The sequence below is a fragment of the Talaromyces atroroseus genome (genome assembly GCF_001907595.1).
Source record: "Talaromyces atroroseus strain IBT 11181 chromosome Unknown scaffold_19, whole genome shotgun sequence".
Classification (NCBI taxonomy): domain Eukaryota; kingdom Fungi; phylum Ascomycota; class Eurotiomycetes; order Eurotiales; family Trichocomaceae; genus Talaromyces; species Talaromyces atroroseus.
Window position 1 is genome coordinate 311,504 of NW_017971451.1, and position 24,778 is coordinate 336,281.

Sequence of the window (24,778 nt, forward strand, 5' to 3'; positions counted from 1 at the left end):
ACTGCATTAAAATGTACAAGCATGCACTTCGTGTTGTAGCAATAGCCTCAGCCTGTGCTGCGCGAAATATAGAGGTCTATAGCAGTCAATAAGAGCGCGCCGACTAATTGTGTCGTTCTTCCCGAGTGGCCGCAAAAAGGGGCCAAATTGGCTGGCAATCGTACAGGAAAACTAACTCCATACACCGAGGGAGCCTGATCGGAGTAACGACTGTACATCGAACCAATGACGGACTCACAAATAGCCTATAGTAAAAACTGAGAGCACATAAAAGCGTGGATATGCGCCAACCGGAGAAAATGGGTAGATGGCAAGGTTAACGGCCCCATGGTTAGAAGCCGTTTATTATGCATCAGGTTATTGTCGGGTCGGAGTTTGTGCTTCGTTGACCAGCCTCGACCATAATACATGGGCTGATAGGTCAATGCGAGCTGTTGCTGGTATCTCCACAAATTAGATCTTTTGCAACCTAACACATTTCAATGCATTTCTGTACCAGCATAGTTGGATGATTACGCCCGGCTTCAGACAGCACGCGACCCCATGATTACCTTTGCATAGTTACGTTTGGTGTTGATACTATGTTGCTTATGTGAGCTAGTTTGATGATTATGGAAGTGAAATAAATCAAACTTATACTTTTACAGTTTATATTTATTATTACGTTTGATAAGACGTATCTACGCTTGCTGACGAGCTGACTGCGCTTACTACCAATCTTCATGCCTCGAGCTCCGTTGCTAGTCCCATAGTCGTTGGCAACCTTAAAATTTGTTCATGAATCATTGCAAAGAATTTTGTCAACAGACGACTTCCACTGATCCGTGGCGCAAAGGCTGGGTCTGATGTCCACATTGATACTCTGGCGCTGATCAAACAGCCGCACCGGGTCCGGTCATAGAAGTCGTTGGCTTATGAGGGCTGTTGAAGAAGACGAGCATGACAGTCAGGGCTGTGGTAAGCATAAACAGCAGCCATTCGAACGCCCCGAACACTGTCGCCGCCTTGAGCAATGCACAAGAATTCTGTCCTGCCGAACATGTGTAGGTTGAAATTTGAACAGCGACAGCAATAAACCCAGCAAGCCATGAAAGAACAGCAACAGCCTCAACAGCGACACGAATATAGCCCATCCACGCACGGTCCGTGAAGCTTCTTGCCGCAATGAGGTGGAAGATGATGACCAGGACTGTCCATGCAGCACAGAACATTAGGAAGCCCCATTCATTAGGGACGCCGTAGTAATCGTAGAAGTTGCCAAACACAAAGTGTTCGTAGACAGTGTGGCCGCGAAACACATGGATAGCTAGGCGATGCGGTCAGTCTCTCACCAACAGAATAGCAGGATGCATTATCTCTGCGTACCATAGCCGTCTGTCCGCAGGACTATATGCTGAACGTGAGCTGCAGCGCTCGCAGGGCGTAACTAAGTGTTTTGTTCGCCGCCATGTTCGAAGCCATGATTTGCAGCGTAAAGCAAGAGCGAGACATCTAGCGAACATAAAATCATAACACTTACTGCAGCAGACGGAATTGAAATTATTTTAATTATTCTCTTCATCTGCGACAACATGTTTATGCCCGCCAGAAACGCTGGTGCCTGAGTCGTGACTGACTATGTAGTGAGTAGTGGAGCGGGCAGGCATCAGAATTCCAACACCAGAAAATTTATTCACACTAACCAAATACATACATGTAAAAATGACAGCCCCGCCGACCTCACTCAACATCATCCACGCCATGGTCAACCAACCTCCGTCACAAATAGACCAGCAGCAAGCGCAGGATGCGACCGACATCACCGGCCAAGAGCTGGTCGAGAACGACGTTCCCCTGCCTGCTTACGGCGAGACATATGGCGAGATCCGCGACGAAAAGAACAGCGCCTCTCTCACCGTGTCAACATCCGCATCGGCCACTTCAATCGCCATCTGTCTCAGATCCTGACTCCTGCTTTACATCAGCACGTCCAGGATGTCCAGGATAGTGTGCCGCTCCCTCCGTACGTTCCCCCTTCCCTAGGAGGAGGCGGCGAGGACGGAGCTCGTCCACCTCCGCCCTTGAACGTCGTCATCCAGGCCGTGGGCTCTCGCGGAGATGTACAGCCTTTCGTTGCCCTGGGAAAAGTCTTGAGAGACACTTACGGCCATCGCGTACGTCTCGCGACTCATCCCGCCTTCAAGGACTTTGTTCGGGAGCATGGGCTGGAATTCTTCAGCATTGGCGGCGACCCTGCCCGCCTAATGGCCTTCATGGTCAAGAATCCCGGCCTGAGGCCGGGATTTCGCAGTGTAGTTAGCGGAGAGATCGGCCAGCGAAGAAACGATGTTGCCGAGTATATCCAAGGCTGCTGGCGATCATGTTACAAAGCCGGCGATGGCCTTTCCGAGCCCTCTGGCAACGACATTGGCTGTTCGCCTACAGCAAAGCCCTTTGTTGCCGACTGCATCATTGCCAATCCTCCAAGTTTTGCACATATCCACTGTGCCGAGAAGCTCGGCATCCCGCTTCATATCATGTTCACCATGCCATATTCCCCTACTCAGGCATTCCCTCATCCACTGGTTAACATTCAGTCCTCAAATGCAGACCCTCACCTTACCAATTACATCAGCTACGGCATGATCGAACTTCTCTCATGGCAGGTCCTAGGTGACATTATCAACCGGCTTCGCACAAAGTGTCTTGGTTTGGACCCTCTCAGTATGATATGGGCCACCGGCGTGCTCCAGCGTCTTAAAATTCCTCACACCTACTGCTGGTCTCCGGCCCTGATACCTAAACCCAAAGACTGGGCCTCTCATATATCTGTCTCTGGCTTCTCCATTCTTAACTTGGCCTGTAACTACACACCTGCCCCTTACTTACAGGCATGGTCCACCCCCTGTCTATATAGGATTCGGGAGCATCGTGTTGGAGGATCCCAATGCGATGACGGAACTTGTTTTCAGTGCCGTGAGAAAGGCTGGTCAGCGTGTCCTTCTTTCTAAAGGCTGGGGAGGTATAGGCACAGGCGAGCTTCAGGTCCCCGAGGGCGTTTTTATGTTAGACAACGTACCGCATGACTGGCTTTTTAATCACGTCTCGTGCGTCGTCCACCATGGTGGCGCAGGAACTACGGCGGCAGGCATTGCCGCAGGCCGGCCCACTGTAATCATTCCATTCTTTGGAGACCAGCCTTTCTGGGGCGCCATGGTCGCGCGAGCAGGCGCAGGCCCAGATCCGATCCCCCACAAACAACTCACCGCGGACAAGCTGGCCGATGCTATCAACTTCTGCCTGGAGTCCAAATGCATGGACCGCGCCAAAGAACTTGCAAGCAAGATCGCGGCGGAGCGAGGCAACGGCATGGCGGCTCAGTCGATCCACCAATTCCTCGAGCCTGAGCGACTCCGTTGCATTCTTGCACCATCTCGAACCGCTGTGTGGCGCGTGAAACGCACCAAGATCAGGCTAAGCGCTTTTGCCGCCTGTACTTTGGTGAATGCAAAACTTCTAGACTTCAATGACTTGAAGCTCTTTAGAGCACAGGAATACTACGTCGACGAAGGTCCCTGGGATCCCATATCTGGAGGCTTCACGGCATTTCTGGGGGCAGTCGGCGGCATGATGATGGGTCTGGCCGATGTTCCTTCGGAGGCATGGAAAGCTTTGCAAATTCCAGCTGGACACGTCCGACAGCAGTCGAGTAAAAGCGAGGTCTCTCTTGCTTCCAACCTCTCCGGCCGGTCAACTCCCTCTTCGAACGCCGGATCAATCTCTATGCCCGATTCATTACAAGACGAGGCTAGCCCAAGTCGATTCCGCAGTCGAGAGGAATCTAGCTCCGGTAAAGACCCTGACATGCTGCGCCGCCAGGCTGGCGTGCATATGAGCAAAGGCGCCGGGAGTTTCCTAAAGGCGGTGGTCCAGGTACCTGTGGACCTTTCAGTGAATTTCACAAGAGGGTTTCATATTATCCCGAAGCTTTGGGGAGATGATAGTGTGCGCCCTCAAGAAAGGGTCATCGATTTCAAGTCAGGCGTCAGGGCAGTAGGGAGAGAGTTTGGCTTTGGCTGGTACGATGGCGTTACTGGACTGGTTACCCAGCCATGGAAAGGCGCCCAGAAAGAGGGTGCCAGCGGCCTTGTGAAGGGGGCTGGTAGAGGGATAGGAGGATTTATAGCCAAGCCCGGAGCAGCCGTCTTTGGTATCCTCGGCCATACGATGCAGGGTGCAAGCAAAGAGGTACAAAAATTGTTTGGCAGCAATGTGCAGAATCGCATCGTCTCGTCCAGGGTAGCTCAAGGGTACGAGGAGTGGCTGCAGAGCTCCGATACAGAAAAGCAAGAAGTCATCGATCGGTGGAAACGCCTGAGGGAAGCGGGCAACTCTGATGAGATGGCGCGAGAAGCCCAGGAAGCACAGCAAACGATTAGCAGAGAAAACCGACAAGACGGCGGACAACCTGCGAGATTCGTCCAGCCCTCCAGCAATGCAGAAGATCTCGAAAGCACCACGCTCGCCGTTGGTGGTTCACAGTCTGCTTCGCGCGCTGCCAACACGGCCGCCGCCGGAGAATTGTTGGTCGACGGTCAGCAAGATGCGAGCGACGGTGAATTGGATTCAGATCTCAGTCTGGTTACCGAGGACGAAGAGGAACTCGAGCAGGAAAGAGACCAGTCCGAAAGAGCGTCTGAGAAGGCAGTAGTCATTGCTGGCGGGTCACTTCGTCGGACTCCTCGCGGGTACCACGCAAAGTGAATTCGAGCCACAACAAAAGAGAGAATATAATGAGGAAAACACGATGGAAGAAGAGATTGTGATGGATTACGTTAAAAAGCAAAGCCTTTCTGAAGTGCACCGTCGGAACAAAGGCAAAGGCCGTGCGAGCGTGATGGAGAATCAAGATGATGATGAAGTCTTGCAGAAGGCGTTGAAACTGAGTATGCAAGAACACAAGGATCGGTATGGGGAGGCCTCAGGGGTTTCCTGAATGAACGAAGTCGAAATCAACAAGCTTAATGGCCTAGCCTAGGCGCGTTTCTTCCTCCTATCATGTTTATGACGCGCAGTTGTCGAAAATCTAGGCAGTCCAGCGTTAATGCGTCGAGCGAGCCTCAAGGATGAATAGGAAAACTAGGAGATGACGAGGCGTACACTGCAAGCGAGAATTCTAGCGGTGGACAGGTACGCATTAGTACGTCGGAGCGAGCAGATATTGGTAAACTATAAGGAATAGAACGCAAGAAGTAATTTCCCTCTCTATTAGTTAGGGCAATGGTTCTTGCAGGAGACTGACTAGACATGTAAACTATACACAAAATGAAACAGTCTATTCACATTTTTAGCGCATTAGAGATGAAATACCATGTAATATTCAATCACTACTGAAAGGAGCTCTACCAGGATCAAGCTTGATATTGTCAAAGTAGAAAAATGACAGCTCGTTTACGATACTCCTCCGTCGTTTGCTGTAACATCTCGTCAATGTCGTAATCCCAGATCTTGTGCGAGCGCCAGTATACCTCTTCACTGCACTTGTCCTTGTCGTTTCCTGTCGGTTCATGCTGCCAGTCATACAGCTCACCCAGGATACGACTGCTTTCGACGAGCCACTGGGATCGCTCCAGTCGTACTGTATTGTACGTCTCAAAAGCTGCGTTCAATATATCCGATTTAGAAGCTGTTCCAGACTCACGTAATGTGGACTGTGCCAACTCTATCACTGCTGCGAGCACTGTAGCGTCTTCAATTCCAGCACCGGCACCGGCACCGTGATGAGGAGCGGAGGCATGAGCGGCGTCGCCAGCAATAGAAATGCGGCCTTTGTAGTACGTTGAGGCTGGGTGATCGTAATAATCAAAAATGGCCCATTCATCGAGGTTTTCTGACAACAGGCTCATAATCGTTCGGACCGCTCCTCCAAACTTTGAAAACTGGGCAATGGCTTCGTTTTTGTCTGCGGGGGCAGATAGTTTATCTGCATAAGGCCATTCGCCGGGGTCAGTGACAAAGGCTACCACGTTCATTAATGTTCCTCCGGCGACAGGAAACGTCAGGGCATGCGCATCCTGGCCAAGATGCATGAATCGTGTATTCACTTTTGCCTCGCCGAGGGCCGGTAAGGCCTTCTCCATGGGGATCAAGCCACGGTAGGCCTTTTTATGGCTGTAGCCAGGATAGGAAGCCGGATTGTCTTCGCCCAGGATCAATTGGCGAACACGAGAACGAATGCCGTCGCAGCCGATGACTGTCGGTCGTTGACCCCTGTTAGCGAACAAGCGTCACATAATCAAAATGCAGTGCTAGACTAGACTTACCCATGTCAGCCTCAGCCGTTGTACCATCGTGGAACTTCATCACAACTCGTTCATCACCAACTGGATCAACAATGGTCTCGAGCTGGGCCCCGTACGTAACGCAGTCTTCTGGAAGACAGTCGACTAGACATTTGAGAAACTGTGCACGGTGGCAGCCCTCAAACCCACGCTCGCCCAGATACAAGCTGAATAGTGAAGCTTCGTCCACCGTTTCTTTGTCGCCGTCAACACTGCCGTAGCCATCTACATATTGAAACCAATCCGACGCATTCTGGGACGCAACGCTCTTGAAAGACTGGTGAATGCGAGGGTCCAGAGCCAGCATGGCCCGCTCGGCATTCGGGGTGAAACCAATGCCTGCTCCAATTTCGCGCAGACTGCTTGCCCTTTCGTAGATGTGGAATGGAATGCTTCTGCGTTGCAGACCCAATGCTAGGGCGAGTCCTGTAATTCCACCACCAATGATGGCGACTTCAATGGGCTTTACTTCCGCCATGCTTGTCGACTAATCAGTGGAAGTGAACGAAGGTTGTAGAGATTGCAACGAAGCAATGCAATTATAAGTGCAACGGACAAGTAGAAAAAATATCACACAATTCCTTCGGACCCAACGGGGCGCGCAAGGGTGAACCTTTAAGGCTCCGGAGAAGCTACTATGCTTAGCTTACTGATTATCAAGATTGGAGGGGCCGTGGCTGTTTATTCGTGAACGAGCAAGCTGTCCCTCGGCGATAGAGAAAATAATAGTCCGGCCGAAAAAAAATACGAGGCCAACATAGGGTTTAGACTACGTGTGATTAAGGATGGAGACCTGTCACTTTCAAGCTTCGGTCTGCGAGATCATAGCCCAGCCGGCGATCAGGCATCTAAGAGCCTATCAAAAGGGGTCATTCTCCTTTTTTCGATCCATGGGTTACAATTTGTCGGTTCAGAGAGTCAGAACTCATGAGGACAAGATGTCCAGCTGATGGGTACATACACTCTGACCGTAAGACCTTGAAGGAGACATGTTCCGCTGCAGCTCGCTGGTCAGTCTCTTAAAGTTTTCCTGTAACAACTAATAGCATACTTTAGTATTTCTGTCTTGTACAGCAGTATATTTGAAATATACAGATACTTCTAGTGAGTAGTGAGTGGTTCGGAAACTCCGAGTCCGATAGATCCAAGAGCCTGGTCAATCAATGTAGATCTCTCGATTCACTACTAACTTTATTTAGGAGAGCTTTCTTTAATTATTTAATCCACTAGCTAGCGCATGTACGTATCGATAGATCATTCGAACTCAACTACATACATTTTATGCATGACTTGGTTTTATCCCATCAACAGAGCTAAAGAGTACCTAGGTATGGCCCTTAGCCGACATATTCAACACGAGATGTCCACTCTGGGTCGCCTCGTAACGCTGCAATGTCTGACTCTCCAAGGCAGACAAGTGCATCAACATCGCCCTCTACTGTCTGGGGCATCACATATATAGTGCTTGGGATGGGCGTAAACGTAGGTCTGCGAGCCAAGGTTGGCTTTCCCAAAAGCCCAAAGTCTGCGTGGTATAGCGGAACAGAGGCCATGGAGGATGTTCCCATGTCTGTCTCAGGGTTGAACTTGCCTGCATACGCGATATTGCTCTTGTTCTTGTGTCGTGAAACAAAGGTAGTAAAGCTGCGGACGAAATCGACGTCGATCTCGTTGAGTGTTTTGCGCAATTCCGAGGCTACTGCAGCCAGTGGTAGGGTTGTCACTTGTTGAAATGAAAGCCAAGTGCTGGCGTTGCTCACTGATACGCCCATGTAGTCGAATGGAATTCCCATGATTTTGCGGATATCAACTGCTCGAGTAAACTTGGACAAATCATCGGGCGTTTGGCGCCGACGAAGGCGAACAGACGTGATACGTTTCCAAAGGAACGCACACAGCGCATCGTCCCGTGAGATGAACGGTACTGTCAAGTTTGTTGGATCGCTGGCTTCGGCCTTGATAGCGCTTAGATTTGAAGCAGAGAAGCGGAAGAAGCACCAAGTCAACGGTGAAGGGGAAGGAGGGCGCACTGCCGGGGGTGGAGGTCGGATCAAATGGCTGTGATCGAGTAGCGGTTCATCAGGTCCTAGCAGTGGGATGATTGTTCTGCGGTCCAAGTTGGCAGCTTTGATGGCGCTCTCCGGTAGCTCTTGTCCTCTTAGAGCTGTTGCAATCAAGTTCAGCATCGCTAGAATGCCACCGCCATCCGAGAGGTTGTGCTGAGCCGCGACATCCAGTATTAAGCCCCCTTTCAGAAAATTGGCCTGAATCAACACGGCCGGCGCAGGGTCTGTTTCGGACTCTTGGTAGCTGAGTGGGAAGGCATTCTTTGGTCCAATCACATCTCCGTTCAGCATCGTAGTTGGCCCTCGTGCGGCCACAATCTCGGGGTAAGGGGCTAAAAGATCTGTGCAGTCTTTCACACGCAGAATGGAATTTGGAGGCGAAAACTCGGGGCAAGGAACGCTCTGGAAGAGACCGCTGCTGTCTGGTCCACTGCCGACATTGACGACTTTACCTCCCAACCAGGGAATGGCAGTAGTGAGCTTGATAGTCGCCGACTCTAGTGCCTGAACTATCTTGTCGCGATCGATGTCTTCTTGCAGTGTGAATCCCACCATGATGTGGTTGTATGCTTTCAACAAAGGAAGCTGACCCAAAACATCCTGAGTTCGTGCTGGGTCATCCATTTTCAATGACTCTTGGACAGTTATTCCACTTGTTTGGAGTTCTGTGGTTCTTGTTTCGTGACTAAATTCGTGTGCGAGAATCTTCAATTACGTTGCAGGAATCGTTATATACCTGGGCAGTCGCCCAATATATATCAACCTAGTCGCCATAATGTCTGGTGCTGTTGAATCCAAGGTAGTGACTGTCTAGCTTTAGTTTTGGACCCTACATTAGTATATACGAGAAAGTTGAAGCCAAAGTCACGAACCATGCACTCTCCATGGGTATGGCAGGCTATACTGTAGCGGACAAAACTCCGAGGCAAAACTCCGATCCGGCTCAACAACAGTAGAAGCTCCCTTGATTGACAATAGACAGGCCTTCGGATACCGTATACATGAGGCCTTCTAGGGAGTGATAATCTGGACAAATAAGAAACGAATTAATCCATATATACATGCTCATAAATCCCAAACTTGGCTAGTTTATGCACTCATACGGTGCCCGGGACGACGCCGGAACGCAGGTTAGTACGGTTAAAAAATACTAATAGACGTGTATCCTAAGCATCAGTCAAAGCTGCATAGGTATTCATCATTCATATCTGCGTATTCGCCAAAATCAGGCTGTTCTTTGCTATTCACAAGAAGACATAAGCACCATGCCGCCTCCTCGTGGAACACAAAACATCCTAGAAGGCCCTGGTCAGTATTAACATATTCAGCACTAGATATAAATCTAGTTAGAAGGGGCTGAAGCTGATTTTCGAAACTAGGCGACTACGATGTGACGTCAATCGTGCACAGCGATTCCTACGCAGCCATCGATCCTCGCCAATTCGACTTCTCTGGCAAGGCTGTCTTCGTCACCGGTGCCTCGCGAGGCCTCGGCCGTGAGATGGTCCTGGCATATGCGCGAGCTGGAGCTTCATTCATTGCCGCTGGTGCACGCTCGGATATGTCTCAACTGGCGAAAGATGTATCTGCGGTGGCGGCGTCGGCTAAACGAAATGCTCCAAAATTCTTGCAAATAGATCTTGACGTGGCGGATCCAAACAGCGTACAAGAGGCGGCAGTAACGGTTGAGCGAGAATTTGGTCGCTGTGATATCGTTATCAACAATGCCGGCTTGCTAGGCACGCATGGAGGCATTGCTGCTACTGATCCAGAGGAGTGGTGGAACATCATGACTGTTAATCTCAGAGGTCCATATTTGGTCGCTCGTTCGTTTCTCCCATTGCTCGTCAAAAGCCCCAATCCGTATATCATTCAGGTCACCAGTGTTGCTGCCCACCTGCTCAACCCAACATTGACTGCCTACCAGACATCCAAGGCGTCCTTGTTGCGTTTCACCCAGCTTATTCACGCGGAGTACGGCAAGCAAGGTGTTACTGCTTTTGCCATTCACCCAGGTAACTGCCCAACCGACATGATGGGTGGGCCGGAAGGGTTGCATGATTTTGAGAAACATAGTGAGTATTTCCCCTTGTCCCATCATTGGATACCTAGATATTATGTCTGAGGTGTTTACGCTCCATTCGATCAGAAAAGCAGATGTGCTAACCTTACATTTTCTTTGCACCATAGTCTTCGTCGACTCGCTGGACCTGGGTGCCAACACCCTGGTATACATCACTTCGGAGAAACGCGAGTGGCTGGGCGGTCGATACATTAATGCAACCTGGGACATGCCTGAACTAGAAGCAAAGAAAGATGAAATCGTCCAAGGGGACAAGCTCGTAAATAAGTTTGTCTTCTAGATAGAGCTGAATGCAGTAGACCTCAGGGTAAGCAAGGTTAAGACGTCTATGTGATCAATTATACGCATCGAGAGATCTACTAAACTGTCAATGTGCGTGAAACGATGCATACCCGCGGACATCGATCTCATTTCTTTACATATAAATTGTACACAGGAAATACGATCGCTGTTTAAAAAGAAACGAAGATTGTTTGCTTTGCTCTATTTGTAGTAGGTCTAAGCCATACGTAACTACCGTCAATGCGGAACTTGATGCAATTGAACTTGACATTTTGTATAAGTTCCTACGCGATCCATTCATAATAATAAGAATAGCACCGACTTATGGCTACAAAACAGTTAGCTTATCCTTTTGTTCATGATGTGTGAGGCCCACCAGATTTTCAACAAACCATTCCACTAGTTCCGTTTCTTGCCCGAACCAAGATTCTTGCCTTGGTAGAATGGAGTCGTCCGAGAAAGTTTGAGCACGGTCGAAGTCGATCCACAGAACCATGTCTTCCTAATCCGAGACCATCATATTTCTAGGCATTGGGTCGCCGTGGAGAACTTTCGCCTCGTGCATATCATAGAGGATTTGGAGGAGCTTGGCAAGACGTTGTTTGGAAAAGTTGGAAAGATCTGTCTGTTGCAAGTCCGGGATATATTCGATGACAACAGCATTAGGTGGCAGCTCATCATTCAGAAACATATCTAGACTTTGCCAAAGTGCTGGTTGCAATTCTGTAATCACTCCGTAGAAATCGGGGATAAGCCTCCTCTCGCAGAAACCCCTCGCCTTCAACCGTCGATATGCGGTGGATTTTCAAATAAATGCATTGATTTCGCGAAGCGGTAGATGCCGTTCAGCCGGTACAATGTCGCGGTACTCTCGCACTTAGTGACAGGTCCTGAATAATATAGTTATCCTAAGCTTACCACCTTCGTAATACAGGGTCTGTCGGAAATAGTCACTTTGAAAACCGCCGAGTCATCACTCTCCTTCAGCTTTTTGCAGGAACCTGACCTGTGAGGGTTCCACCTGAATTTCGTCGCACATCACGAGAAATATTCCGTATTTAGCACCGGCTTGTTCGTCGGTGATTGCGAGATGATACTGTTAGAAGCTAGCTTACTTAGAGGATCTACCTTTCAAATCTCTTAACTAACAGTGTACAATGCGCCAGTACCTGATTATCACTAGTGACCTTTAAACAAACACGTCAGCAATAGCAAAGCTGCTGCGTTAAAATCGTCGGATACCGAAGGTTGTGACACGAGGCTATTTTGGGCTTTTCAAAAAATTTATTTCTCTCACTGCGTAGTGAAGAAGAGGTACAAATCACCACAACTAGTGTGCTTTTGTACATTAGACGATCCGGTGATATTCAAGGCAGTTTTAGAGTGGCCCATGGTGAAGAAAATTGCCTAAAGAGGCGAACCCTTATCGAGACCTAAATGGGCCGAATCAATACATATCTAGCAAATTAGAAATTCTCCAAATTTTTAGCAACGGTGTATACTATCTGCCTACTTGTCCATTTTTGGGTAGTCCTCGGTATTTTGATACCGAATTCACAGACCTCGCCTATAACTACTCCATGGACCCAACACTTAGAATGTGGGCCGATGGCTGCTTAAAGACCCCATTACGCGGTGGCTTATCGCACTTGAGTAGGATTGAGATTCTGTGAACTATGATTCGTGCCATGCGCGCGAATCAAAATTATCGTTCACCAGTAAACGGCCGTTTGCGTGAACTTCTCCTGTACACGGAAAGGTTCGAAACAGCCTTTGTATAACATCCATCATTCCATCCTCAGGCGGGTCCCAACTAGTCGACTTGAACTCGGTATATTGTATCATTTGCCATTTACCGAAGGATAAACCCTTGTATGTCGTGGTGACTGCTTGAGAATCCTTGCCGGTTTCTCTTTTAGCCACCTTAAGCCAGGTGGGTAAAAGTTGCACTATGCAATGTTTTCTCCGTAATTTTGAAAGATTATCAGTCATCTTCATCGATGATGCAGAATTCAGAGTACTCGACCCGCCATGACCAGGGCTAATACATGCGTTAACACTACGTCTCCGGTAACAGTCAAGACACTTGTAACTGCAGCAAAATAACTAGTGCATATGTCTAACAAACTTACTCGGGCCGTTCAGATTATGGCGGGAGCTACTGTAGCATTAGGACTCGGATTCCAATGTCTAGATCTTCATGTTCAATGGCTAGTCTTGAGAAAGTGGCAAGGAAACAACTGCTCAATTCGTATTTCCGATATAGACCAGAGCAAACGGGTTAAAGATTATACCACTTCGGGTGGAATTTCCAGAACGAAAATACATAATCAAGTGTCAAAAGTTGTAAGTTAAGTTGCAAGTTGAAGGATTCTAGTACACTGCATTGTACATCCTTTTGGCTCCCTAGTAGCGAGAAAATAGGATCATCACGGACATATTGACTTTCATGGTTTACCTTTTTGTAGTTTTATATTCTAGGGTGCCTAGTTGCAAGAAGTCTTATACATGAAACTATTCTTCAGCGATATAATGGATTCAGATGAGAACTTACAAAACACAAAAAGCATGTTTCTATCTATGCCAACCTTGGAAGTCTTCTGTAAGGTGAACCTTGGGGCGTATTTATTTACCACAAATGAATAGAAAAAAGAAAGATAAACACAGGATCCCCACGAGAACACTCCAAGACCAAATTGAAGTTCTTTTCTATAGCAATCCCATGAAGTCGTGACCATAAGAATAGGGCAAGATTCCAAGGGAAGAATCACAAAGCAAACACCACATATTGCGGGACACAAGTAAGTACGATTCAAAACCCACCGTAGCCAGCTTGTCCCATATTCCAGTGGAAATCTATTTGTCTATCATCTATTGGCGTCGAATATTCCATAGTTTCTAAAGCGGCAAATGGCGGAATTTCGATGGATGCAGGGTTAGAAGTGATCTGGGAAAGATCCAAACTCTCACTGCCAATAACCAGTGATCTGCTTGTGCATGTGCTACCATCTGACTCCAGAGCCAGAAGAAAGTTCCGGGCTAAGTTGTTTACGGACTGCAAGTTGCGTAGAGCATCCGTGATTTCTTTCAGTTGAATGTCGAAGTAAGAGCTGTTATCTTCTTCTCGGTGAAAAGTGAAGAATTCAGCACAGATGTAAAGGCAGATCGGGGTAAATGGGTGTATCTGAATGGAATCGTTAGCAAGCAGCATAAGGCTAGAATGCATCATGCCAGTCAAAGGTGTAAACAAACCTTGCATTGGGTGAAGAGAGATAGTGCTCTTGTAATATTAACAATCTCATCGGCGGCTTTTTTGGCTCGTTGTTTGTATTCCATAAACTTGACAGAACTTTCAAGCGTGTGGCATGGCATAGTATCGATGATTTTATACAGGAACAAAACCGCAGTGTTTGCTACCAATTCAGTGAAGATTAGCATTGGGTCAATATTCTGAGAAGCCGGAGGATATTTCAGATTCAAAATCTTGATTCTTTGCGTGAGAATGTTGTCAATCCAGCAATGTCGATCCCAAAAGTCCTGGGAGACGTGGCCATAAACTCGCTCCACAGACGCACAATGCTTATGTAGCAAGGCGCGTCCGCAGATAGTCGCCAGTATAATACATTCAGAAAAAGGCGACAGCGCTGTGGGATCTAATGCAGTAATTTCTTCTGACAGGAATCTCATTTGTACACGCTGTACACTTTGAAACTCGCTATCGCCCGCAGGCAATCTTGTAAGAATCTGTAAAGGACAGTCAATAAACGAAAGCAGTTGGTGCACGTATAGTTCTTGGGCCGGTGACATACTACTTGTTCATTCAATGTCAACGGTAGTCCATTCTGCACGCTAATGAACCGATCCAGCAAATAGGCCATCCAAAATGTTCGCCTCTTTTCCTCGAGCTGAACCCAGTCATCTGTTAGAGATTGAGCCAGCATTGTATCTGATCCGTCAATCTCGAATAGCCGCATAAGTTGAACAAGTCGAAAGGCGCGCCCTGCACTGATCCAGCCGCGGCGTGAGTGACTGTTCGTGACCTCATACAGCACCAGAAGAATCCAGGCCTGAACCTGCTCAATATCAATGCCGTCGACTTCATTGTCTTTTGTATCAAGTACTTCAAGCATCTGTCGTGTTTCGTTATACAAAATGTCACATACACTTTGGAATTGTCTCGAGCATGATGCTGCCAGAATCCACATTGTATATTGCAGACAAGTTCGTGCCATGGACTGGCCTGGTACCCTAGTCCAGGTAAAATAGCGTCGCTGATGTAGCATTGGAACAACAGGATGTACTCTATCGAAATAAATCTGATTCCTGTAAGATCAAACCTTAGCAAATGTCGACTTGTGCTAGTATCAAATGCTGGTGCATACAATTCAGCCTTCATCCATGTAGGCAGACGAGTTCCAGTTGTACCACCATCGCTTTCCTGCAAGGTCTGTTGTGGTTGAGTATCAAAATCCTTCTCAGGGTGTGACGGTGGATCTTCTGCAGTATCTTGTATAGCCACCAAAGCTTCAGACTGGATGGAGTTGATGGCCTGTTCTGTTAGACGGCTTTCAAGAGCCGCTGTATTTGTCTAGTTAGCCATGAATTCCAGTGAAGCTTTGTATTCAACATTATATGGTGATTTCTTACCTACTCGATTTTGGAGAGCCTTGAATTGGCCTCGCTTGGGCCCCCGCGGTGGCCGCAAGGGCGTGATGTGACATTCGACTCCGGTTTCTGCACACACGCCGCACCGTGGTTGTTGACGGTCACAGCGCAGCTTTCGGCGTCGACATTCCTCACAGGCTGACCCGGGCTGTTGTCGAGGTCGAGGAACTGCTCCTTGATCTGAGCTAGGTGAGGAAGACATGGCGGATGGTGGAACAAGGAAAATTTCCCGGGATGGGGAGAAAAAGATCGCAAGGACTGTTATATCTGCTAGTAATGCCTTGTTATAAAGAAAGATGCAATGAGACACTCGGATATCAATGCAAATATGTCTAGACAGAAAATATAAAACTTTGGAAGATATGACCTCGTGGACAACACTACCTAGGTAGTTCAACTATATTACAGTCCAAGGTCGGAATGCCGTTATGTACCTTTCTTATTCCCGTACGTTTAGAGTGTATGAGGGCTGAATTATCCATCACTATTAACAGCTGAATACCTGGTTCAAGAGACATGGGTTCTTTTTGGGGCCATCTTGCGTCCCACGTGGATGTTAACAGTCGACGAGGGTCTTTCTGTCATTCCATGTAAACGCCTCATCCTCTATGCTCTAGCCCCATCACACGAATGGAAAATCACCGTAGACGACCAGGCTGCATGTATGGTCATCCTCTGCGTTAATAGGATGCGCTGTGGTGCAGAGCCCACACCATTGAATTAATTAGGCTAGGAGTAGATACACGGGCGGTTTGAAGATCCCGAACGGCTCTAGTTTTAGAATCTCTACACATTGAAATTTTTCTATTGTAATCAATACACTTACAAGGCGATTTCAAGTATTTTCGGTTCGTATACTGACTATTTGAATAATTGATATTAGAATTGAATCGGTGTAGTTTACCACAACCATAGTGTAGTCCTTGACTAAGAGTCGTCCTTCAGCTAAAATTTAGCCCGCATGTTTAGAAACGCATCTACTGAAGAATTCAGAGGACGAAGTACCATCCCCGCTTTGACAGTATAGATCAAGCTATCTCATGGGTCAATGAATAAACTGCAAGAACACTATCATGCTTTGAGTTCGTAGTATTTCAACATGGATGCTTCAGCTCTTGGCAAGACGGATATAAACGGAGACCAGATTAGCCTATACGTACGTATGAGAGGGTAAGTTATCCTGTCGATGGGAAGTAAGTTACGTGCTGGTTAACTATCATGTAAAAGTTCATTCCCATCCACCTAGATATCGATTCCCATAGCCCGGTCGATGTGATAGGTAACAAATGTTGACCCACCACTCTGCTTGTCATAGAGGACAAGATGACAGCAATACGAGCAGATTTTCTTGCATCAAGATAAAAAATATTGTCCAATGAAGCCGTAGTATTAGGTACTTCCCACACATTTACACTATCTCATTCACTTTTCATATCCTAATTCCTAGGCTAAACCCCCAATGGACAACAGACTGGAAGCAAGTACCTTTGGGAAAATAAACTTTAATTCGTATCTGAATAAACTGCTCAATAGCCGTCTAATCGACAGAGACAAGGACAGCCATTGTTCGGGCGTTTTGAATTGGGCGGGTAGCAGAAAAACGATATATATTCTATATTAGGTAGGGACACGATATACCTCAACATGTATAGTCAGATTGAGGCGCACATCGTAATTATTAGGATACGGAGTACTTCCTAAGATGGTAATCCGTCTAAATCATGATCTATTCATGCCGCCAAGCTATAAGATACGTGTGGAATAAGTATGTAACCTTACGCGTATTCCATACGTTCGCAATGTACAGCGTATTGTAACAATACAGTAATAATATACACCATAAAATACGTACAGCAACCCTAAATAGCTAAATGGAGGTGTGGTGGACCCACAGCGTGCCTTAGCGGCCGCAGTCGGGTCCAAACTCCTCAACTTTAAATTGGATCGCTGTTAATGTTTTGGATTTGCCCGCGCGCAATCGATGAGTAGGTGCAAACTCAAATCCTTAATTTGGTTCCCCGTATAATATAGAATTGTGGCCGAGGCAAAATTTCCCTTTGATGTGAGTCACAGCGCGTCGTATAAAACTGTCTGTCGTCCTATCGGCATTACATTTCCTCCGAGGAGGCGCGGCGATCGCGGAGCAATGCGCGGAGGATCGGCGTCGAGATCAGATCTATGAATATCTCTCGGTTGACCAATCAGATCCTGCTACATATACGAGCTTCTCAGACTACTTCATCTTGGCACAGCGTTCTGGCGTCGGACAGCGTCGATTTATTGTCGAACGTACGAGCATCCGAAGCGCCACAATATTTCATCGCATACCCTTGGCGGCCCCAATGCCTAGACGTGAGCAACAGGTAATAGCTGTCAGAGAATAGTCTTGATACTGATGACCAGATACCGACATTGCCGCTAGAACCCGCTCCCCTGTTTTTACTATAGTTTCTAGCTGGGGCTAGAATCTTCTAGGTGAATATCCAGAAATCCAACGTCAGCCGTTGTAAGAATATACCATTCCTCCGTACATCCGGCGTATCTATATGTGCCAAGTTCCTAATTAATCTAATTTCTTAGAGAGCTAATAAAACTCCGCAATTCTGTTGGGTTTGTTCCACAAAAGCTAAATGTTACTTTGAAAAATAACCGACAGCACCACTGAAACAATAAGTGCAAAAGCAAATCACAGAAAAAGACCCCATCTTTAGGGGCCAACTTGCCCCAAAATTTTACTAGATGACCACTGCACCTGCAGCATCTCACCTAGAATTGGACTCTGAGTCAACTCCAGAGCTTCCTGCAAGTATTCCTCATCAATCGAGAATGGCCTTGCCATGACATTAGGGATCCACCTTCCGAGGAGACGATCCAGGCGCACGTTTTCTTCTGGGATTCTCCGCTGTAAGATCTTGCGATACGAAGCCACAGATTGACGGAGAAAAGACGAATGAAAAGGCACGTCAATTCCCGGAATTGGAATTGTCCCCTTGCCGCGCTTTAGTCGGATGGGGCTAGGCAGCTTGCGTGCTTCTAGAAGACTCCCAGATATTCTTTGACCAATTGTGGTTGTAGCAAGGTCATCTTTTGTTGTCATAATTTCTCCCAACATTTCTGCCCCATGGGGCTCTGACGCTAGATAGCTGAGCACATTTTCTAAAACATGCAGGTTGTGTAACTGTAGAAGCGAGGGAGTGAAACAAAGCAGTTAGCTTTTTTTTCCGACCCTAATGATGTTATTGGCAAGAATAGGAAGCCAAGCTTACAGTTCCTGCACAAACATATTGCTCATTCTCCACGTTCAAGTTGACTGTTTCGATCAGTTCGTTGCTTTGTGTTGCAATCATGTGAACTATTTGACGCAAGGATTCATCGTTGAAAACTAAAGTCACACAAGCCACACATGATTAGCGCTTGATAACATAACTGATAAGAAAAGATTGCATGTCATACATTTTCCTACGCGCTGTGGATTGGCTGCTATCATGCCGTAGTTTGTCTCTCCATTTGCATCTCTTTCCATGGCGAACTGCAGCGATAAACCACGATAGAATGCAAGCTCCATTAACTCTTTGGTTGTCATAAACCCCGAAAACGCGAGCAAGGCACCATATTCGCCGAGCGAGTGTCCTGCAAAGAATGAATGCGAGGGAACTAACCCCCGACTCTTCATGTCTTCAAACATGATTTTTTCCACCAACACAATGGCTGGCTGCGCGAAGCTCGAGAAAAATAGCAGACCAGCGGGACAGGAGAAGGTGTAGGACTGTGAATCTCGCGTGAGGCCAGGAAGCAAAGTCTTTCGAATTGTGCGCCCATCTGGCGTGGTAATTTCGGTCTCCATTGAAAGATAGTTCTCACGCAGCTGGTGACCTCGTCTGCCTCCAAAATGGATCGTCATGGTTTTAGGATTATTTGTGACAATGTCAATGACGGACCAGCCTATGGACAGCAATAGTTAGTAAAGTTATTCAAGGTAAGATGGTTGAAAATCGTACCGAATCGTTCGAATATATGCGCATCTATTTCATCCCATATCTTCTGGGCTACTTCGCTGGTCTTGTAAAGTTCCATGCCCATGCCAGGAAGCTGGCTCCCCTGTCCTGTAAAGAAAAACACAGACTGGGGTTGTTCCACCTCAGCCTCTGCTTCCAATACAAGATCTTCGCTCCCTGCTTTGAAAGCAGAAACTTTGAATACCAGACGGCCATCAATAGCCCCGACGTGCTTTAGACGGACAAGAAGACGGTCCCCGGGAAGCACCATGTCGGTAAATGTAGCGGAGAATCTTCGTAACCGCTGTCGCTCACCATCCAAAGATAAATGTTCCACGGCACTTACTGCAATGGCTGAAGTAAACATTCCTTGGCTGATAGTGCCGGGAAGCTCGGCCCAGTGTGAGTAAACAGATGACATGTGAATAGGATTGTAGTCCCGGGATACACGTGTGTACATTTCGTTGTTACTAGGCATCTGGACCTCTACTGAGGACACTCCAGCCCAGCCTGGGCTTGCCAAATCCATCTTCGATACATATTTCCTTCCCTTGCGCTGTAGGAACTCAACAATAGGGTTCCCTATGCATTCGCCATGCTGGAATTCCACGCAACCAATCTTCTGGGTCTCCCCTCGGTTATTTCTCCGGGATATTGTTCCTGATACATGTAGAGTTTCGAATATCGTTTTGCTCTTCCAGGTAACTTCTGACCGCAGCTTGAATAGCAGCGTTTTTCCCACTAGAGGAATCGACGGGTCATCAAGATGGACCCATTCACGATCCCTGATAACTGCCTCATCTTGCTCCGAAGCTACTTCTAGGATCATATCCGGCTCTTCAGTATCACTGAATGTTGACTGGAAGTCGTTAAACACGCCCTTGAAAAGGAAGGTGGATGTGACCTTCATAACTGGGCGATCAGAGCAGATAATGTGCCCTTCAACGGTAACATGTTTACCAGCATCCTCAATATATACAGCCCGAACGTTTCCCTTTGATTTGATAACGTCGCCAACCCGGAGAGCTGGAGCGCCAGTAAAATATTCAAAAGTGTTAGATTGATGGACGAGTCGGAGTAGATTTCCCGGAATGGTTTTGAGAACGATAGGTTTTGCAACAGCGTCCCATGCACCAATAATGCCGACACTTATAGGGAAGACATCAGAACTACCGAGAATATTTTTTCCGTTGGGGTATGTCCTCCCAGTAGTGTCAACAATGTCTTCAAGTAGTCTTGGTGTGAGCGTCAATTCCGGGCCCCAGAATGTGGAGCGGATATCGGTCGTCGATTCACTCACATCCTCTCCAAACCATATCTTGCTATAGAATGATTTCATGATAATGTCATGCCCAGCAGTAACCTCTTTAATCCCGTACGGAATTAGTGTGGAGTCGTACTGGAATTTCAGTGGCAAAACAACAGGCTCGTTGCTGTGAGCGCTAGGCAAGCTTAACTCAACCGAGATATCTTTGTCGTTGTTGCATGTAATTTTAATGACAGACTTGCTTCCTGAGCTGTCCTCATTCTCGATACTAAAGGTAATTATTGAGGATTCAGAGTCGACGTCAACAGTACCCCTAGAACCACGCTGGATAAGTCGCCGGAATGGGTTGACTTTGCGATCTGTACCGTGGAGAATGTACTCATCCATAAACAAAGACCGGATCCATGGATTGCCCATTTTCGCCAGAATGAAAACAGTAGAGAGCATCAGACCTTCTGTGTCCCCAGCAATACTGTCCACTGGGGTCAAGGTTTCGCCCCGGAAGTCTGACTCTGGAGTAGCCACGTACCAACCCTCGGAGGAGAGGCTGGCATTCTCCGACTGAGTTGTCAATCCCCCCGGGTAGAAGTCATGTCGGACTTTTTCAATGAGCCCATTGTGTATTTTGTCTAGTATATCCTTTGCAGACTCATCATCAGTCTTGCAGTACTGGGCTGCGACGGGTCCGTGAAGAATGCAACACCGGCCGGCATCCTGACCGATAACGGCTTCAATATCTTCTGATTGCCAAAGAGAGTCTTTCTTAAAGAAAGTTTCGAAGTCGTCATCAATGCATGGAATAAAGTTTACCGGCTTCTGTCCGCGCGATTTGCATCTGAGAATGAAGTAGGTGATGTCTTCAGGGTTGGTCAACTTCGTAGTTGCTTGCGGGCAGCATCGAGTGAAATCTTCGATGAAATGGTGAGGGTCTTGCAAGGCATGGACAGAAATATCAATTTCTTCCATGCTTGGTAGTCTCTCCAACGTACGAGTAACGAAGTCTATTACCAACTGGGTGTATGAAGGGGAAATCCAGCGGTCCTGGTGGCTAACATGCATGAGTGACACCAAACGCCGCAGGACTTCAATATATGTCATCTCTTCGAGATCGACGGCTTCGCCATCAGAGTTCTGACCAAACCAAGGCTTAGCAAAGTCTGCATTCAATCTCTTGATGATGTATTGCTTTTTCTTCAGAAGAGCCTCGACACGACTCTTGCGAGGAAGACTGAAGATTGTCTTATCAAGCTCGTGCCAGAAGAGAACGCCTCGTGTGGCTAATTTATGAATTGGTTGACCCATTTCAGAAATAACAGTGACGACACCACCCGCAGAACCATCATATGTTTTCTCCCAGTCTGCTTCATTGACTCCGGGGGCTTCTATAATCAACTTCTTCACTGCGGGGGACGTATGGGCCTCGCGGGCAATCATCATACGACTTCCGAGAAGCACACCATCAAATGGCATAGCAGGGTATCCCAGACGAGTAGACCAGCTACCAGAGATATATGGATATGAGTCTTCATAACTGCCGAAACCGCTTCCAGCTACCAAGGTAATATTCGAGCATCTGCGAATGCTAGAGTACGTGCGAAGAATTGGGGCATGGAAGTCTTCATAGGAGTGATGCCCCCCACCACGGCCACCAGTCCACTGTAGGATAATGGGAAAATGTGGTTGCGCTTTAGCAATTTCGATTACTTCTCGGATAGCAGGGACTGACCCAGGCTTGAGAGAGATATGTTTTAGACCGAGACTGGTAATATAATCGTTCATGATCTCTTGTGAGGGCACACCGGCGCCAATAGTTAGACCGTCCACGGCAACACCTTGTTGGGCTAACCGACGAAGCATGGCAATTTGCCAGGTCATCGCCTGGGGGCTAGAATATATCAAATTGCATGTAATACCTCTTCCCACAGGCACGCTGCTTTTGACCTTTTCAATGGCAGCTGACATTTCCTCGGCGTTGTAATAGCCACCGCTGGCGAGCTCGGTGTGATATCCAGCGTTCATGATCGCAGATACAAAGTCCCAATGGACGGTTGTAGGCGTCATGCCAGCAACGAAGACTGGTGGAGTTCCTATTAATTTACTAAGTTTCGTCTCCAATCGCACTTCTCCCGATGCAGACTGTGTGAGACGAGGCTGGTATTTCTCTGCCCAGCTTTCGACTTTGGTGGATGTGGCCAAGAGCAACGGCGAGAACAAGTCCAGTTTCGTGCCGATTTCTGGGTCTCTCGTCTCAAACTCGCTTCCGCTAATAACTCTGACCCCTTTCCCATCGACAAGTTTCATCACCAAGTCTGGCACACCCCCACTTCCAAAGGTGATAATGTGTGAAGCAGTTGAGGGCTCCAGGGCAGCTGGCCAATTGCAAGCCTGTGAGCAAATGGCATCAACCAGCTCATCGAGCACATTTGTTTCAGGGGCGTGGTAACGCAGGTCGTTACTATTCCTGTTGTCATACACAGGAATCTTGAGCATCCTAGGAGTAATGTTCAAAGATTTCAAACGTTCCTTAACGTTCGTGGCTGCTGTGCAGAGGTATTTGGTGTGAAATGGAACGCTTATTGGAAGAAACTGGCATTGGATTGTTGGTTTCCGCTTACTGTACGGGATGCGGTTTTGCCCCATCTCATGGTCGACTTTAATCGATTGTAGATATCTGGCGAGGAACACGAGAGAATGCGCAGGACCACCGATGACGAAGTTATCACGGGTGTTGGTTAGAGCCACATCTACTTGAGTAGTTGGTGGCAGCGTCTTATTGAACGTGGAGAGAATCTTGTCCAGACGATGTTTTTCTAGTCCGACAACACTCAACATGCATGAAGGTTGACCTTGGCCGTTGCTGATGCTCTCTTTGATCATGAGAGGCGACACAGATGACCGCGGAGATGCCTGATGGCATTCAAACCCGATCCAGAAGAGGGCCTCGGCAGCCATCAGTGCAGTACTGTAGAATGACTCCCATGTGTCTGCAATGGCTATGGCTGTGGCAACGACAATACCCTGTGAATGGCCAGTAGTACCTTGCAACAAGCCCCGAAGCTCACCAGGTGTTTTGCCAACAACTTTGCACGCAACGCAATAGTGAGCTAGACCTAGAACCCCAATAATTGGGCAACTAACTGTCACCGCTGAGATGAACTCGGTATTTGGAATTGCGGCGGGATCTCGGAGCCATGTCTGTAAGTCTAAGTAACGGCCACAGTAATGCTCGCGTGTTTCAGGTAGACGTGACAAACGGCTCAACACCGGGGCTATGGTATCAATGAGGTCTCTAAGGAGGGGTGTGTATGTAGTGTAAAGATCACTAAGTTCCTTAAAACTTGTCGCATTTGCTGTTCCCTGTCCACCAAAGATTGCATACAGATGAGCCTGTCCAATGTTGGCAGCTTCCAACAAGGCGCTTGGTAGAATATTGATGGATTCCGCTCGAACGAGAGAAACGGCATTGTAATAAATGTTGAGCAGGGAATTCCGAGATTGTGGTGAAATCCTTGACGAATTCATTAAACGATGTGGTTCGGATTGAATAAGGAACTTGTTCTCGAAGCCTTGGAGAAATGAACGAATGGAGGACGAGGAATGACTGTTGTATACGAGATATTGAAGAAATATCAAAGCTAACTCGACTTCTGAACCGACAGGCTGTCGAGCGGAAGAAGCCTGTTCCGTAAGGAACAAATCTCTTTGGTCTTTTAGATGCTCCAGGTCCTCTTGATTGACGGGAATCTTGCTTTGGACATTGTCAAGCACCAGAGAGAACTCCCCATCGAGAATGCTAGGGCATATCTCAGACGATGGCGTGTCCATGGCGCGTTCTGAACAATCAAGCTCATTAACAAGAAAGGAAGTTCAAGCGGAAGGATCGGTTGAGCATGGACAAAACGAAAGAAGATTATTTGTAAGTCATATAATTTAAATAAGTGATAACTGCTTTCTGATGAGGACAAGAAGTGCCCTTACATGCAATCTTCTATCTGCGGGTTCTTAAGATCTTCGTTCCCACGTGAGCTTTGGGGCTTTTTGCACGAAACACTTGAATGCCAGCTCTTTCAGCCAACCACGTTTCTTCGATCATTCTGTGT

At 47.5% G+C, this 24,778-nt stretch overlaps 7 protein-coding genes across 7 annotated transcripts; 2 read left to right on the forward strand and 5 right to left on the reverse strand.

Annotated features, from left to right (window-relative positions):
- Positions 1-872: 872 nt before the first annotated feature.
- Positions 873-1,561, reverse strand: UA08_09238 (hypothetical protein; the record flags this gene model as incomplete). The annotated part of the gene is made up of 3 exons (XM_020264224.1): positions 873-1,306; positions 1,366-1,426; positions 1,520-1,561. The coding sequence occupies 3 exons, from the start codon at positions 1,559-1,561 to the stop codon at positions 873-875; spliced, it is 537 nt and encodes a 178-aa protein (XP_020115659.1).
- Positions 1,562-1,740: 179 nt separating this feature from the next.
- UA08_09239 (hypothetical protein) lies at positions 1,741-4,743 on the forward strand (the record flags this gene model as incomplete). Its single annotated transcript, XM_020264225.1, has 3 exons — positions 1,741-1,896; positions 1,965-2,703; positions 2,897-4,743. 3 exons carry the CDS (start codon positions 1,741-1,743, stop codon positions 4,741-4,743), a joined length of 2,742 nt encoding a protein of 913 aa, XP_020115623.1.
- Positions 4,744-5,405: 662 nt separating this feature from the next.
- On the reverse strand, positions 5,406-6,798 carry UA08_09240 (Salicylate hydroxylase; the record flags this gene model as incomplete). Its single annotated transcript, XM_020264226.1, has 2 exons — positions 5,406-6,232; positions 6,303-6,798. The coding sequence occupies 2 exons, from the start codon at positions 6,796-6,798 to the stop codon at positions 5,406-5,408; spliced, it is 1,323 nt and encodes a 440-aa protein (XP_020115624.1).
- An 859-nt stretch (positions 6,799-7,657) lies between these two features.
- On the reverse strand, positions 7,658-9,010 carry UA08_09241 (trichothecene 3-O-acetyltransferase; the record flags this gene model as incomplete). Its single annotated transcript, XM_020264228.1, has 1 exon — positions 7,658-9,010. One exon carries the CDS (start codon positions 9,008-9,010, stop codon positions 7,658-7,660), a length of 1,353 nt encoding a protein of 450 aa, XP_020115621.1.
- Positions 9,011-9,651: 641 nt separating this feature from the next.
- UA08_09242 (3-ketoacyl-(acyl-carrier-protein) reductase) lies at positions 9,652-10,749 on the forward strand (the record flags this gene model as incomplete). Its single annotated transcript, XM_020264229.1, has 3 exons — positions 9,652-9,694; positions 9,766-10,461; positions 10,577-10,749. The coding sequence occupies 3 exons, from the start codon at positions 9,652-9,654 to the stop codon at positions 10,747-10,749; spliced, it is 912 nt and encodes a 303-aa protein (XP_020115622.1).
- Positions 10,750-13,563: 2,814 nt separating this feature from the next.
- On the reverse strand, positions 13,564-15,618 carry UA08_09243 (putative Transcription factor; the record flags this gene model as incomplete). The annotated part of the gene is made up of 6 exons (XM_020264230.1): positions 13,564-13,935; positions 14,004-14,495; positions 14,561-14,881; positions 14,915-15,074; positions 15,134-15,329; positions 15,399-15,618. The coding sequence occupies 6 exons, from the start codon at positions 15,616-15,618 to the stop codon at positions 13,564-13,566; spliced, it is 1,761 nt and encodes a 586-aa protein (XP_020115619.1).
- A 2,115-nt stretch (positions 15,619-17,733) lies between these two features.
- monA (Fatty acid synthase subunit beta) lies at positions 17,734-24,503 on the reverse strand (the record flags this gene model as incomplete). Its single annotated transcript, XM_020264231.1, has 6 exons — positions 17,734-17,849; positions 17,935-17,958; positions 18,183-18,594; positions 18,683-18,798; positions 18,870-19,358; positions 19,415-24,503. The coding sequence occupies 6 exons, from the start codon at positions 24,501-24,503 to the stop codon at positions 17,734-17,736; spliced, it is 6,246 nt and encodes a 2,081-aa protein (XP_020115620.1).
- Between the last annotated feature and the right edge of the window lie 275 nt (positions 24,504-24,778).